At 31.3% G+C, this 16940-nt stretch overlaps 1 protein-coding gene across 1 annotated transcript in view; it reads right to left on the bottom strand.

The window, feature by feature from the left end:
* Positions 1-2719: 2719 nt before the first annotated feature.
* Positions 2720-16940, bottom strand: part of LRRC40 (leucine rich repeat containing 40) — a 57884-nt gene continuing 43663 nt past the window's right edge. The window contains exons 10-15 of the mRNA XM_032610351.1: positions 16696-16804; positions 13930-14037; positions 11282-11392; positions 8848-8925; positions 6456-6641; positions 2720-4170 (exon numbers count right to left, since the gene is read on the bottom strand). Coding sequence (XP_032466242.1) covers positions 4065-4170; positions 6456-6641; positions 8848-8925; positions 11282-11392; positions 13930-14037; positions 16696-16804 — 698 coding nt within the window. The 3' untranslated portion in view covers positions 2720-4064. The remainder of the gene's footprint in view (positions 4171-6455; positions 6642-8847; positions 8926-11281; positions 11393-13929; positions 14038-16695; positions 16805-16940) is intronic.

Here is a 16940-nt window from a genome sequence, read left to right on the forward strand (position 1 = left end):
GAGTTTTAAAGTTAGCAGATTATATTGTATAAAGGTATTTTTGGCCCTTTAGAAATTATTTTCCTACATTAAGAAATGTTTTCTTATATTAAAAACTTTTTATTGTGACTCAGGTTTTATGTCTCTGTATAGACATACATAGGTGTTTTTCTTTGCACACTTGTTTTGCACATGTAAAGTAATGAGGTTAAATAATGCCCAGGTATGCAGGTCAACTGACCTTTATGATAGCTAGATTAGTGAAAGTATTTGATGAATGGGAAAAAAAAAATCACATTATATTTCTTTGTATCTTTCTCTCCCTAATCCCCTTCCCTTATTTAGTCGGGAGATCTTATGTAATTTTTTGAATAGTCCACAGGAAAACCAAGATGAAACTCTCAGGCAGATAGAACATAAAGCAGTTCCCATATTTGCTATGGTAATTTATTTTCAGAATGTACTGCTAAAATAAATGTTATTTTCAATACTTGCAATCTTTCCACTCAGAGGACTCTTATTGATCTTGAATGTGGAAAGGCATCTGTTCAGGGCAGAAAGGAATGTTTTATGTTAATTTTTACTCTAGAAAATTTGGTTTTAGCTTTGATGACACCTAGTGTCAATGGAATGCAATAAATGTTTAATACTGCTTTATGGTGTTTAGGCATTTCCCTTTAACATCCTCAACTACATTTTCCTCCTCAAAAATGCAAGCCTTAGTATTCACGAGAAAGATAATTGATAGATAAACCAGATATTTTTGTGTCAAGAGCCAATCAAGTTTCTCTCTGTACTCAGTGTATAGAAGGGACTAAAGGAAGCTTAAGGACAATGACACTGTCTTCATATGAAAGAGGAATTTTTTCCTAGTTGAAACATCAGAGGTAAAAATCTACTGAATTCTGTTTGTAAATTTCAAAGACCATCAAAAACAATCTTGCAAAAAGTAAGGTTTGCAGGTACTGTATTTTCATTTTTCCCACTTTATAACCAGCCAAGGGCATGACCCCACCCAGCTGTATATAAGTAAACCATAAATATGAACTATGGCCTCTTTTGATTCAGAGAAGAAATATTAAATTAACAGCAATTCTAAACAAAGAGTGATTAAATTTTAATTGGTTTGTTAAGAATTAAAAAGAAACTAGATACTATGTTTTTAGGATTTTTAAGTATCCATGAAAATTCTCTCATTCCTAAACTATTTGATAATTGATTTCTTTTGACCTCAGTTATTTTGGGGCATAATCTTTTTATTACTGTATAATGAAGCTCTAATTCCACCTATTTATATTAATATTTTTCCATATGATAAACATATGCACACACACACAAATTTTCCATTTTTCATTTGAGGTCATATAATTCAGTTAGTGAAATATTTCACTCTTCTGTAAGTTTAAAAAAAAATCCTAAGCAGTGATGCAACATTGGGCCACTATTTCAGTAAAATGAAGACAGTCTCTAGACTCATATTCTCTTATGACATCTGACTTCTCTACCATATGTGCAGCTAAACAGTGACATCTTAAGGCCAAGTAACTAGAGCTCCTTTAGCCAGAGAAAGAACTTGAATTGGGATCTGTTTTCAAAGAAATTCCATTATATTATCAAGTAATTTTCAAGTTTACAATTTGCAATTGGTAGATCTTTGTAAGTGCTTCTTTATTTATGACTTCTTTTGCAGTCTTTGTGAACATTTTAATGTGCACTAGAGTAAACACTTACATTTTACAGACATACTGTATATTAATGCATGCATTTCACTGCATAGTTTATTGACACTACCCTTGTAAAGCTTTTATGGAAGAAACAACAAGCCACAGTGGTATAGCAAAAGAGGCTTAATCTTTATAAATTGGGGCCTTTTCTGTCTCTTTGCTAGCTTAGGTGGCTGTATACAAATTCGGGTGGGAGGGGGCTGGAAACACCTCTTACCATTTAAGGTTTTCTACGTGGGTGAACTCTAGCCAATTCAAAACAAATTGCTTACTTTAATAACAAATTTTACCATTTTATAAAAAGTTAAATCATGACATGTTTAATTGAAATGGCTGTATTGTAATTAATATTTTGAGATAATCGTGATTTTGAGCTCAAATTATATACAAAAATTGTCATTTTTGTATGTGTTAAAAAAGAATTTACTGTATCACAATTAACAGTACTTTTTAGTTGAATTACATATTGATGTAAATAAAAACTGAATGAAGACATATTTACTACTTTATTAACATAGATTGTGAATGTAGTTAATGGTTTTTTGCAGTATGAGACCATGACAACCTTGAAAGCTGCTTCATTTTATGTGCAAAGAAGTCCTATGAATCTATATTTTAAATTTACTTTATCAGTGAAATTACTTTGTCAGTTAATTTGCAAATGCAAGCTGTATTCTCCAGTTTTATTTTACGTATTGACACTAATCAGTAAAGGTGTACAATGTGATTAGAATGCATTTTGAAGATGCTTTCTGTACAGATACAAAACACAGGGACTAAAATAATGCTGTGCAGTGTATAGCAGAGCCATTTTTCGGCTTTGGTGTACTCAACTTTTTCAGTATTTAAAAAAGTGTTTTGAATAACATAAAAGTCTCTTTATTGTATAAATAATAAAATGTCACCTTATTGTAAAATGTCTTTTGTTTAATACCGAAGCAGATTTCTTAGGCAGCCACAGAGTTGTTGTATGAAAAGGGCATGTTTCTTTTAAACCAAAAACATAAACATTGTAATCAATATTTGAAAAATGTAACTTTTTAATGAACACGTAGTATTTATCTTTATTAGCAATGATTTTTTTCATAATATGAGCATGTCTCAATCATCCAAAAGCTATCTATCCATCCATCCACCTGTCTATCTATCTACCTACCTACGTCCTACGTACCTATCCATCCATCTATTTATATAAACTAATATACATTCTATTGATTAGTTACTTAATAGAATCACATAGTATGTTTTATAATGACTGACTAGCCTACTTACTTCTGATATTTTTGGTATAAATGTTTATATTTGATTTTTATCAAATATAACAAATTCCCTTTTAGAAAATTACCACATGACTACAAGCAAATTTAAAAATTAAGACCCTGGAAATTAAAAAAAGGCACAGGATGGATTAGAACACATCAACAGAGTAATTATATATACAAATACCTGCTTAGTAAGTATTTAAACAAAATACATTTCAAGATTTCTATGTAGTATATGCTATTATTTTCTGTTGCTGTTATCCATAAAAATTAATAAAATTTCAGTACTTTTTTTAAAGAACAAAAGGTATTTTTTAAATGCTCACACTCTGAGGGAAAAATATGCAGATCCAGTTTCTTTAAATTTGTTGAATCTAGAAGTACTAGATTACTGTATGGAAACAACACTAAAACATCTTAAAAAAAAACAAAACCCAGAATTGTTTTGCAATTCTTAAATTCAGAATTGTGAGAGCAATTATAACAACACTTTTACTATTCTCTCCACCAATAACCATATCTTATGTAGCATTTCTGTGACATTAGAAACCCCGACAAAATGATTTTATGAAACATGTAAAAAAGGTTAGAAAAAACATTTCAACTATATAAACAAAAACAAGCCAGTAAATATTAATTTGAAACTTATACTGACACCAACCACATCATAAAAGTCCTATTATGGATAATGAAAAGTCTTATTATTTTCTAAATGCCAAAGAACAGTATTAAATAAAATTCAATTCAATTTTATATCCAATAAAAAGGTAGAAATTGGATGGTCATATTCAAGTCAATTGGTCATAATATACGTAACACAAACAGAAATGGGAAAAAAAAACCCACCTCTACAACAATGCTTTGTCATTATAAAAATATTGAACTGTGATAAATAAAAATTCACTTCTGAAGAAACTGTTTGCTGTGTTATAAGGGAATGAAAGTGAGGATAAATCTTATGCAAAACATTCAGAGCAAATGTATGAACACTATACGTAGTTACACCATTATAAATGTACATGATACCTTAGAAATATGTTAGTTATCAATCTAAGAACTCTAAGAATTAACATGACCAAGATTATGTAACAACTCCAACTTAAGTAGGAATTCGGTCTCTCAAATATTCCAGAATAGCAGCTGTTCCTTTCATTAATATGGCTGCTCGAGGAACGCGGAACGGATTTCCATCTAGTAGCAATGTCCTATACAAAGGAGAGAAATTAAGAATTTAAAACATTTTCCATTAGGGAGGCTTTTCTTCTAATTTCATTTGCTATTTTATAAGTAAAATTTGTGTGTTTTTAAAAATTTGTCCCTTTTCAAATCTAAGCATTAAAACAACTGGAATTTTAACTACAATAATGACTGAAACAACATTAAATGAATACTTATTATGTGAAAGGTATTGTTCTAAGTAACTTACATTCACTGACTCTCTTCATTATCTTAACAACCCTGTGATGTAGGCACCATTAATATTTCTATTTCATAGATAATGAAACACAAGTTCAGGAAGGTAAGAAAGGCTTGTCCAAGATCACACAGCTATTAAACAGAAGAGCTGCGATATGAACCATCATTTTACCCATCACCTTCTCAATCCTATAATGACCATATACTAAATGGGTGAATTATATTTATACAAGTGTTAGAATGAGCAAACTGACAAATACTCATACCAAAGACTATAACATAGTCGATATATCCTTTTCCACACTGGGAACATTAACACGTCTGCCCTCATACTCCTTCCCTTGACCAGACACATATATAAAATCTATTTTAAATGTTCTGAAATGAGGTTCAGTTTAAGATCTAAGTGCTGGTTGATTTGTTTCTTTAATTAATTAATGAAATATCTTAAATTATAAGATAGAGACTTTTATATTAATTTTCATTAAGTTTATGTAAATAAAAGTCAAAGGATTCACAACATATTATACCACAGATCTAAATTATATCTTCAAATATTCCTGTACCTTGGGAATTATTTTAAAGAATGATTTTCTTAATTTATAGAAAAAAAGTTAATTACAGTCAATCTTCATTACTCAAACAGACTCAAAATTTGCTAATTTGCCTATTCACTAAAATTTAGCAGTAACCCCCAAATCAATATATGTGGCATTTTGAAGGTCATTTTGGACATGCACAGAGCAGCAAAAAATTTGAGTCACTTGACAGGCACATTCCCAATTGAGCTCAAACAAGGTGACACTCTGCCTTTTTTGTTTCAGTTCCCATACTGTAAACAAATGTTCCTTCCATGGTCTATTCAGTGCAACATTTTTTGTATTATTGTACCTTTTCTTGGTGATTTCACTGTTTAATATGGCCTGCAAGCGTAATGCTGAAGTGTTGTCTAGTTTTTCTAAGCACAAGAAGGATGTCATGTATCTTACACAGAAGATATGTATGTTAGATAAGCTTCATTCAGGCATAAATCACAGTGCTGTTTGGCCATAGCTCAATATTAATGAATCAACAATATTAAATAAGGCATCTTAATACAGAAACACACATAACACAAGGTTATATGTTGGCTGGCTGATGAAAACATGACCAGAGGCTTGAAAGAGCCTAACTCTGTTATTTCCCCTAGAGAGTAATGGTTTAGTATTTACTAATTTGGTGTTCATGGAGACTTTATAGAATACAACTATTGCACATAACAATAATCAACTTACTTGTCTTCTATAATTCAGTATTGTGAGGTACCAGAGAAAGATACTAGTGCCACTCTAGTAAAGTAAAATATGCTAAACCATCATATGCAGTTTTCAATAATTAAATTTTTCTGACACATTCTGTTAACTACTGGGCTTTCTGTTCATGTCTCAAATTCTCTTTACATTCACTTAACAAGCACTTATTAGGTGCTTACTATGGTCTAGGTACTGGGGTAACTCTTCCAAAGGAGGACAAAGAAATGGTATAAATGAGTCCAAATAAAGCAGGATGGGAAATCAGAGAAGGGACTAACTGCCTGGAATATCGGAAAGGTTTTCAAAGGTAATAATTAGGTTGATTACTGATAAAAGCAGGGTAAAGGCACTTGAGGCTGAGGTAACAGCAAACACAGAGTAAGAAAGACCATGCTGGCCTTGAAAAAATGGTAGTAGTCTGTAATCAGATATTGAAAAAACTTATATGCACACCTAAGGAATTTATATTTCCTTGACATTTTTATGCAGTAGAGTTTCAGATTATACACATACATAGTGATGAGAAAAGTATCACTAGAAACAATCAATTGCTGTATTTACACATATACATACTGTATAAAAAAAACTAAAAAATATATTTGGTAACATTTGAAAAACAGAATTGGGATTCGGAGTTTTGTTACCTGTTATTTTTAATGGGACATTAAATTTTTTATTTCAACTTGCCTGCAAGAGTACCTCAAAAAACAAAAACAAAACAAAACAAAAAAATAACCCTTCAACAAATCGAATGGAAAAACTTAGTAGAATGGTGCATTTACCTTAAGTTCACACAATTACCGAGCTCTGGTGGAATTTGTAGGAGGTCATTATTTTGAAGGTCCAATGTAATCAGATTTTCCATTGTCTTCATTTTCTGAGGGTCCACAGATCCAACCTGATTATTACTAATCAAAATTGTTTCAAGTGTGGGAATTCGATACAGAACTTCAGGTAGTATTTTGAACCTATAAGAATATGAACAGAACACCTAAATATATTAGAATCAGAAGCAAAATCATTCCTTCAAATAGATGGTCCTAAGTTTGATACCATGAGATAAAGTTTTCTTAATGTAAGTTTTTAATATTTGGTATAAGTTCTGGATTTAAATTTTTCAGAAAAAAATTTTAAACTGGATTAATTCTGGAAACTTTGAAATTTATGTTAAGTGGACACACTTGTAACAGTTTCTATTTAATGTATAAAATCAAACAAAAGTTTGGAGTAAATTCTCCTATGTTTTTCTTTTCTCATTCAGGAGACAAGGAAATCTTCCTGAAATGCTCTCAGTATAATGCCTCCATGTAGGTTTTCTTCCTTAGTTCACTTTTACTTCTTATGAAAGAGAATCACTGCCAATATCTTAAGTAAAAGTTAGAGATTTATACTTTGCTTTGACTTAAGCTTCGAAACTGACTAGTTTTGTCATTTTTTCAGCAACCAAAAATACACTCATTTTGGTTTTTGAAAAAATGACAAAACTACTATAGGCTGCTGGCTTTCTCACCCAAAGCAGCCCTGAAGATGCCACAAGACAGATGGGAAAGCTTATGGCTCTCAGAGCAATTCTCAGTAATTAACACAAAATCCCTGAGGATCTTTTGGGGGACAGAAGCTAGTTTGGTCTTAGTGTGAGGCAAACTGCTGCCTCAACTAGAAAAGACAAGGATGAGCTGAAAGAAAGCTTTATAGTTGGACTTTTCACTTCCCCATACTGCCCTTCCTTTGCTGCCTTGATGTTTAAAAAAAAAAGCAATAATGAACAGTAAACTCAAGGCACCTTTGAAATTAGAGGGATCGGAGAATCAATAACAAGGAGTACAGATGGACCAAACCACCCTAAATAGTATGTCCTCTTTTTCCCCCGCACAACCCATAAACAAGCTAATTAAAAAAGATGTAGCTCACCAGTTAACACAGAAGTTAGGGTTAGGTTTTGCCATCTCCCCAAAAGACATTAATTAACAATGCAATTGATAGCTCAATAGAGAATCAATTCAAAAATAAAAATTAGAAGAAATCTGAGAAGTGCATATATTTTAAAATAATGACAACAGTGGTATAACCTACACGAGAAAACACAAATAATAGAGTAGACGGAACAAAAACTTAAATAGGCAATATTTTAACATCACTGTGCCTTAGGTTCCTCATCTGTAAATGAGGAATAATAATAGTACTAAACTTATATACTTGAAGACCTTGGTATAGTATCTCTAATATATTAAATGATAGCTACTAATATTTATATTGTTACCAGAATCAACTTTCACCATAGGAAACAATATAACATAGTTGTTAAGAGCCCAACTTCTAGAGTCAAAACACCTGGGCTCAAACCCCAGCTCTATAATCTATGTGAACCTTAAGTGAGTTACTTAATTCCTAATCCTCGATTTCTAAATGGACATAATAACAGAACCTACCATGTAGGGCTTTTGTGAGAATTAAATGAGGTAATACATGTAAAGTACTTGGTCCGGAGTCAGCAGATAATAAATATTAATAAATAAGTTCCCAATAAATACTAGCTATTCTTAATTATTAGTAGTATCTTCATAGTGTTTACAGAATAAAATCTAAATTTCACTGGGCATAAAAAGCTCTTAAAGGGCTGGCTACTGCTTACACACCCAACTTCATTTGTGACTTCCACTCTTCTACTTTCCCACTTTATGGTCCTAGCCATATTGAACTTCTTGACGTGTCCCATCATTTTCTCACATCCTTGTGCCTTAGTATATGCTATTTGCTCTACACGGGATGCCATATCCCTGTGTGCCTGGCAAATGTCTATGTTCCAAGCCTCAGTTTCAGAGCTACCTCCTCTACCTTCAAGTAATCTCTGGAAACACTTATGTCTATGCACTGTGCTTCCACTACAGTGATTAGAATTATTTATTTGCATATTTGTCTTCCTACTAGCTTACAGGTTTCTTAAAATGGTTAAAAGAAACAAAAAATCTACTAGACATCAGTTGTGAAAATTCTAAAAAAGCAACATCACTTTTAATTCTAAGTAGAACTAAGTGAAAATAAACCTGGATATTTAAATAAAGAAAACATATAGGGCCTTTTTGTTTATTTGGTTCTTTTAGTTGTATTCTCTAGTAAGACCTACAAATTTTCCACAGAAAATTGTTATTCAGATTTGTCTGTTCTGTTTCTTACCTATTAAAGGAAAGGTTGATTGTTTGTAGTCTTATCAATGATTCCATTTCTTCAGGCAAAGAATTTAAAAAATTATTCCTAAATTAGAGAGAAAAAAGATGATTTACAAAGTTTGAAAATCCGTACAACTTTAGTTTATAATTAAAATGTTGACCAGACAAAAATTTATGTAGCTCAGTTTGTCAATTCTTGATTTCATTAAGGCTGTGTCCTGAGAATTCTGAATCGGTCAGCTGCTTCAAGTATTTGATTAATGTGCCAAATCCTAATGGCAATGTGCAACCAACTGATACTGCAGTTAACTCTTTAATAATAGATTTAACAGGGTAAACACTGTAAACTAATTCCTTATCTCCTTCAAACTGCAATCAACAATACTTTCCACAGCCAGAGCCCTTTCGGTTATGCTTATAAATACTACATTATTTGATATCACAAGTATTATAAATATTTGATTAATAGAAATATTTCACATATAGACATTAAATTCTACTCCAAGAACAACTGAAAAATTACATGAAAAAGGTGAAACAGGAAACTAAAGAGATTCTATATATTTAGAAACTTGGTGCTTTCTACTACATAAGTATTAAGTAAGTCCATTTCTACTCTAAGTTTAGAATTTCAATTTGCACAGTGTGTAATTTTTTAAGATCTTACAATAAAACACAGCAGTAAAGGGAATCTCATTTACTACTGAAAAGATCTAGGAACAATTTTAGAAGAAAGGTTAACAAGAAGGTAGAAGCACTCTAGAGGCCGTATAAGTACTAATAATAGAAAATATTTGTGAAAAAGTTATATCCAACTAGATGGTTATCTATCACAATTGAATAATTTTCTCTAACCTATATCTTTGCATTCAGAAGTCAAGCCTAATATATGAGTCACACTTTCTCAACTCAACATATGTTGTTTTTTCTTTTCTCTGTACTTTTCTCCAGTTATTGCCTTTATTAATTTGTGCTGAATAACACAATGATGGTTTCTATCTTTTCCTGGAGTCTTATACCTACTGATAGCAAACATAAAGGCGTATTTTAGTCACTTAATTAGAAATTTCCAGGTATAGTTATAGACAGAGGCATGAGCGCGTACACATACACACACGCGCACACACACACACACACACACACACACACACGAGAATGGGATGAAAAATAAAGTGAGCACCAATGGAGGCAGGAATTTATTCTCATTGTTCTATTAATACTGAACTAAAATGAGGTTTTAAACTGTTTTGCCAGTGTAATTGCCCCTGTAAAACAGAAGCAATTCCGCATTTAGCAGGAGCAGAGTTATTAGTATATTTGCTTTAATCCCATAAAAAAAATTTTGTCTCTACAGGAAGAATAAATCTTCAAACAGATATAAATAGCTTATTGTAATTTATTGTTTGAGCAAAGCAAGAGCAGCTAAAAATAACAACACATGAACAGTAAGAAGCCCAGGTAATAGAAACATATTTTACAAATTAAGTTTTAAAGCCCAAGAAAATAAATGACTGTCTAACCCTGAAATACCTATTATTACCCCCAAAAAACTGTGACACTTCTGATCCTGTCACTTCAACTTAGGACATATTTAAACTAAACTTCCTATTACCTCTGTAGAGCCTTAAATAGTTTCTTTTCTTTTTATTGCCACTCATAGTGTTCTTTTTCTTTATTTCTTGCCTTGCATGGTTAATATAATATTTTGAAACCAAACAGGTTCTTTTTGAGAGAAGTCATGCTAGCTGCTGTGCCAGCATAGGGTTTTGACGGTTTTATGCTAAAAAAGAAACAATGTGAAGCAAACACTTTCCATGTGCTATCTGTAATTTTGCCTAAGCATGAATCTAAATAATGTATTAATATTTTCTAAAATTTTAAGTAATTTTGTCTTGTCACATAACTTGTAAATTACCTTCAGATGACATCTGATTAAAATATTTCCTAAATGCTTAATTACAGATTTCTCCTAAAATGTTATTAATAAACTAAAGACCAATTTCTTTTCTTAGAAAAACATGAGGGAAAGGGCAAAAGTTAGGTAAAACACAAAGATAAGTTATTATTAAAAAAGGGAAGCAAGGCTTCCCCAGTGGTACAGTGGTTAAGAATCTGCCTGCCAGTGCAGGGAACACAGGTTCAAGTCCAGGTCCGGGAAGATCCCACATGCTGCAGAGCAACTAAGCCCGTGGGCCACACTACTGAGCCTGCACTCTAGAGCTCACGAGTCACAACTATTGAAGCCCACGCGCCTGTCTCCACAACGAGAAGCCACCGCAATGAGAAGCCCACACACCGTAACAAAGAGTAGTCCCCACTCGCCACAACTAGAGAAAGCCCACACACAGCAACGAAGACCCAATGCAGCCAAAAATAAATAAATAAAATAAATAAATAAAAAATAATTTTTTAAAAAGGGAAGCAACAGTATCAATAAATACCTGAGATCTATAAAGGTTAATTTTTGAAGCATACATAATTCCAAGGATATAAAGGAAAGCTTATTAAAACTGAGATTGACATCAGAAACCATTTCTTTCAGTTCCACAATCCTGAAACAAAAATAATTTTTAAATGTTAATACTATTTGAATTCACTGTCAGAACTTCAAAACTACAAGCAGACTATAGAGGAAAAAAATCTTACATTATTTTTGCTAATTAAGATTTTTGTAACTGTTACTTTTCTCATAAAAATTGCAATCAGTTTGGATGTGTAACTGATAAAAATAGGTTTTTAAAAATAGCCATAATATTATCTGTCCAAGAATTTCTATTTGACCTTAAATGTAGATTGAAGTTTAAGAAACCATTCAGTTTATATTTAAACCAATTATGGACAAAAAAAATTCAATCTAGGCAATGTTTATACTATATCTGTGACTTGAATCCATAAAATAAATTGTCAGACATATATTCTGTAACATCGTAGTTATTGTTTTAGACTCCATAATATAAAACCATCTAAGTACCAGAAGTATCTGATACATCAAAATGCTTTTTAAATATGATATAGCAACATTTTAAAAGTATAGTATCTCTTATCTAAATTATCATTTAATCATGATTGCAAGAAAACAGTAAGTTAATTCCTAGGTTTGCTAAGTGTTACTACTAAGCAACTTAAGCCAAATACTTAGAGAGGAAGAATTAAATACTTCTAAGTAAACCTGATCAAACTTAGTAGTTTGAAAGTACAATATTAATTTAAGAACAAGAGATGTTACATATGATTTGCCAAAAAACAAAAGTTGAACTGTAAATCATTTTTGTCTATCATATTAGCAAAGAAAAAAAAAAAGAAAGAAAGAATATCAAATGCTGTGCTAAAGAAGATTAAAAGTGAAAGATACCATCATCAAAGATACCATGAGTCTGGATATGTAACTGATAAAACTTTTTTGGAAAGCTTTTGGACTTACGTATCAAGAGCCATACTCTGATTTAGTAATTCTGCTGAAAATTTGGTTTAGAGATACAATGTTTTATTCACAATCAAGCTTATGGTATATAGATAAATTACATTTTTAAAGTATTGTTTACAACATGGGAAAATGTTTATGACAAATAAACCAGTCAAGATACGAATTATATGTATAATTCTAAATGGGTAGCAGCTTGAAATAAAATATGCCAGGAAGTCAATAGAATAAATCAGTGATGAGACCATAAATTACCTGTCTCTTCATTTAGTCCAATATTTTATAAATAAGTATTATTTTTGCAATCAATTTTGTGGCTTGTGAAAAAAACATGACGAAATAACTGTGGTAACAGAATAGCATACGGTTTTGCATAAAAATAATCAGACTGTGGGATAAAATGAGAAAGTAAGCAATAACATAATATCTTTTAACTCCTTCCATCTTCATCCCCAATCAGCTTGTTTGATCTAGGATCCCTAAGGTAAACTTGTCCTATCTAAGAGCCAATCTAAATGTTCAACTATTCTATCAAATACCTTCTGAACACTTTAAACAAGAGAGAAAAAGAAGTTGAACTAGATCTCCTTTCTCAGTAGAATCTCTTAAAGTTATCATCTTTCAAGATCTACATTCCTCAAACTATTCTCTGTAAATAGAAAGTAAGTAATAGTTTGTCTGACTTTTTAAAAATTTTAAGCCATCTAAAAAAATTTTGGGCAGTCAGATGAAATTTCCCCAATATATCATCTTTTTTTTTTTTCTTTTTTTTTAAGTACTTAAGTATTTATTAAGTGCTAGGCACTGGTTAAATGCTTTAAGTGGATATGTCATTTAATTTAATTCTTATAAATAGGTCTATTATTATCTCTACTTCACAACTGAGGAAACTAAGAGAAGCTAGTTAACCTGCCCAAAGCCACAAAGCTCATAGATCTGGGATATAGATACAAGCAACTGACTCTATTGCCCAAATTCTTTATGATTACCCTATCCTGTCTCCCATACTGCTATTTTAATTGCAAGGCTATTTGTCAACTTTCTTTGGGTATATAGTTAATGGCAAGATAACAATCATTTTTAGAAGTTCAACACTATACTAAACTAATATTCTCTCAAAACCTAAAGATTGTGCTATAATTAACATCCAGAGAGATGTATTAAACAGTACAAAGTACAATGCAAATGATTTCTAATGTTTGTAAATGAAGAATCCTTTTCTAGGAGGAAAATGTTAACAGAGTTGTCAATTTTGCTTTTACTATCAGTGGAAAAATTCACTGGCTTGGCAATTCATTAACATAAAGCCCCAAATTCCTATTAATCTACATGAAATTGGCTTTAGATGATCTCTTAAAACTTTCCTCTGATATTTCACTATATAGGAAAAAAGTATTTTTAATAATTCTAATATCTATTTTCCAAGTTTAAAATGTAAATGAAAAAGAAAGTTTTAACCTATCTATCTCTCAAAACCAATGTTAAAAGTGTCTCAGAGAATACTTAAGTAAATTTTACCACATCCCTCAAATATTAACAATGTAAGAACTTTTACATATACTTTTTAATTAAAAAACTATGACAAATAATTATTCTTGCAACTAAGATGCAAGTACAACTGAGAATGATTCACAACTTAACAGAAATAGCATCACGAACAGTTCTTACCTTTTGGGAATTTCACATAGCTGATTCTTACTGAAGTTAACAGAAGTGATAATGTTACTTTTTACTGCATCAAACACTTCATCAGGAATCAAAGTTGTTTGTTTATCACTAAATGAAAAATGGTTTAAAATGCATCATTCTTAGCAATCTGGAAAGATATGATTATTGCTTTTCATTTTAAAGGCCTTTAAAGATTTCATAAGGAGATTTTTCAAGGTAGTTGATTATGAAGTTCTGTAAAAAATGCTAAAAAAACCTGCCAACCCACAAAATGTTAACTGTTAGGAATTCAGACAACATATTGTGTCATAACACTTTGTGCCACACCTTCTGTGTAGTCATATACTCAATGGGAATAAAAACAGAGAGATATCTTCAGAGCCTAAGATGTCCAAAAGTCATACAGTAAAGGAAAAGTAAATAGATTCCTCTACCTCAGAGTAGAAAACTAAATGTATAATTTAAAGAACTGTTCTCACCCCTTTTCTTAAAAATCTCTAACAGAGGTTAGCTCTCAACTTTCTTTGGGTATATAGTTAACTATAAGACAACAATCATTTTTAAAAGTTCAACACTGTACTAAACTAGTTTTCTCATAACCTAAACCAATTTCTCTCTCATTTAGCATGTGAAAAGGTACACAGGGTAGTGGCCTTGGATTAAACTATTCCTGGTTCTTCCATTAATAAAATAAGCTTTGTAATTTACCTTCCTTAATCCTCAGTTCTATGAAATTAGAATCTGAAGAATTAGTCACTGTTATTTATGTCAGATTTTTTGCAAATATAAACATAAATACATTTCCTTTTCATTAAAATGTTCAGTTATATTTTCAATAAAATATAAATTTAATCTTAAATGAAAGTTTAGTAGAACTGACGTTTGCAGATTTAACAGTTTGATGTTATAATTAGCTGTTACGCTTATGTTATTCTTTTACAATTTTTAATGCCTAATCTCATCCACTTAAAGGAATCTTCAATGGAATGTCGAATGATTGTATGAGCAAGAAAACAATATTACATATAATGTGTGTTATGGGAGAACTGTATAAAAAAAGCATACAGTATACAGAAAGATAAAAGGTAAAAAAAAATGATGAAAAGCCTAGATTTCACTGTTATTATGCCTTCCACTTTTACTTTCAGGACCCATTTTCTGCTGTACAGATGGAGCACTTCTATCTTTTCCATCAGAAATGCTCAAGTCATGGGAAACTGATTTATTCAAATTAAACTTTGAAGATTTATGCTACGTTTAAAACTTTAGTTGAAGGCATTTATGCCTTAAGATTGGGAAATAACTTATATTTTAAATAGGATACTCCTGTCCAATTGAAGACTCCAAGGAAAACAAATTACAATAAATTTCGAATCAAAACAATTTAAGATGTACGGTCTTAAGCGCTATCTTCATTATGCTTTTGTGACATCTGTACCTTTAAAGGATGGGAATGATTATACCCCACCAAAAAAAAGTTGTATCAATACTACTTTATAGATTTTTTAAATGATTAAAAGCAAGAGCATATGTGAAATACCCAGTACAATGTCCAACAGAATAGAAACTCAATAAATCATATCCATGCAGGGTGGAGAGAATGGAAGCCAGAGATAAAAGGAATTTTAAGCTAAGAAATTCCGAGGCAGGAATCAAGTGTGTCTGATCATTCAGTGTATTACAACACCTAGCATAGAATTTGATACATACCCAGTAGACTCCAAAAATACCTACTGAATAAATGGATATATTATATGTAAGATAAGACATGCTAAATTGCTATGTTATGCTATGAGAAGAAGGACACAACTACAAGTAGGGAAGAGTACTACCCTGTGTTACAGTGTCAAAGAAGGAAGGTGTTTTAGGGTAGTGATTTCTATGTGAATGTAACATAACAAATCTGAAACAGAGACTGAATCTTAACTGCTCAGCAGGTGGTACCTACTGATACATTAAGGAAAAGAGGCCAGAAATTAATGCTGGCTGTGTGGGTAACTGAACAAACCCAGTCACTATCTAACTTGAGTCTGTATTCTTTTTTATTTTCATTACAATACCCAGACATGAGCTAATCACTGCAAGAGTTTTGACAGTATTGGTTGTTTTTATCATTGTTGCCTTAGATAGTACTGAAGAATACTTGACAACCACTTCCAATCTCTGCCTAGGTATCTTCTTTCTCCAATCGAACACACACCCATAGTATATAAAAATTATTAGGCTTCTGCCTCAGTTTATATACCAACATTGTAATTATTTCAGGTTTATCATATGTGCTACCAGAGCACATTATTATGACATATTATTTGACTTGTACTCAAATATATAAACAGAGTACAACCTCTCACGCTTTGCCTGCTTGAGGTGTTCATTAAATAAATGATACTTATTTTTTAGTTACCAATATAGGAACCCCTCCAATATAAAATTCTCTCTGGATGTTGGTAACTGAGTCAGAAAATTTTATTACCAATGAATACTATCACTCTTATTTTTTATAATAATAAAATGTTCTTTATTATAAAAATTTTACTATTAACGACCATTTATCTATCTCTTAAGCCTAATCAACACAAATCACCTAAGGAGTGGGCATTTCAGTGCACTGTACTTTTAATATGCTTTTATCTCATCACTGTTTTTGCAATTGCTATTATTCTAAGTACTAATGCACTCTGAAGAATTCTTCACCAATTTTTCTGAAGGATTATTTCTGAAAGTTTCCTATGTGTTTTGCAACATTTAAAAAAATGAATTACATACCTATAGTCTAATATTTTTAATGTGATGATGGCGTGTACATTGACTCTAGATTCACTTGGTAGTGTCATGGCAGTCTCAGTAACAGAATCACTTTGGCTAGGTCCATCATCTGGCAAAAGAAAAGTTATATAAAAACCAATATTTATACTGCAAAGTCATTTTTAAAATTCTTAAAAATACTTAAAAATAGTTTACATGATTTCTATTGATAGATATTACTGGTAAAAATATCTTTTCATATGCTT

This window comes from Phocoena sinus, chromosome 1, assembly GCF_008692025.1.
Source record: "Phocoena sinus isolate mPhoSin1 chromosome 1, mPhoSin1.pri, whole genome shotgun sequence".
Taxonomy (NCBI): domain Eukaryota; kingdom Metazoa; phylum Chordata; class Mammalia; order Artiodactyla; family Phocoenidae; genus Phocoena; species Phocoena sinus.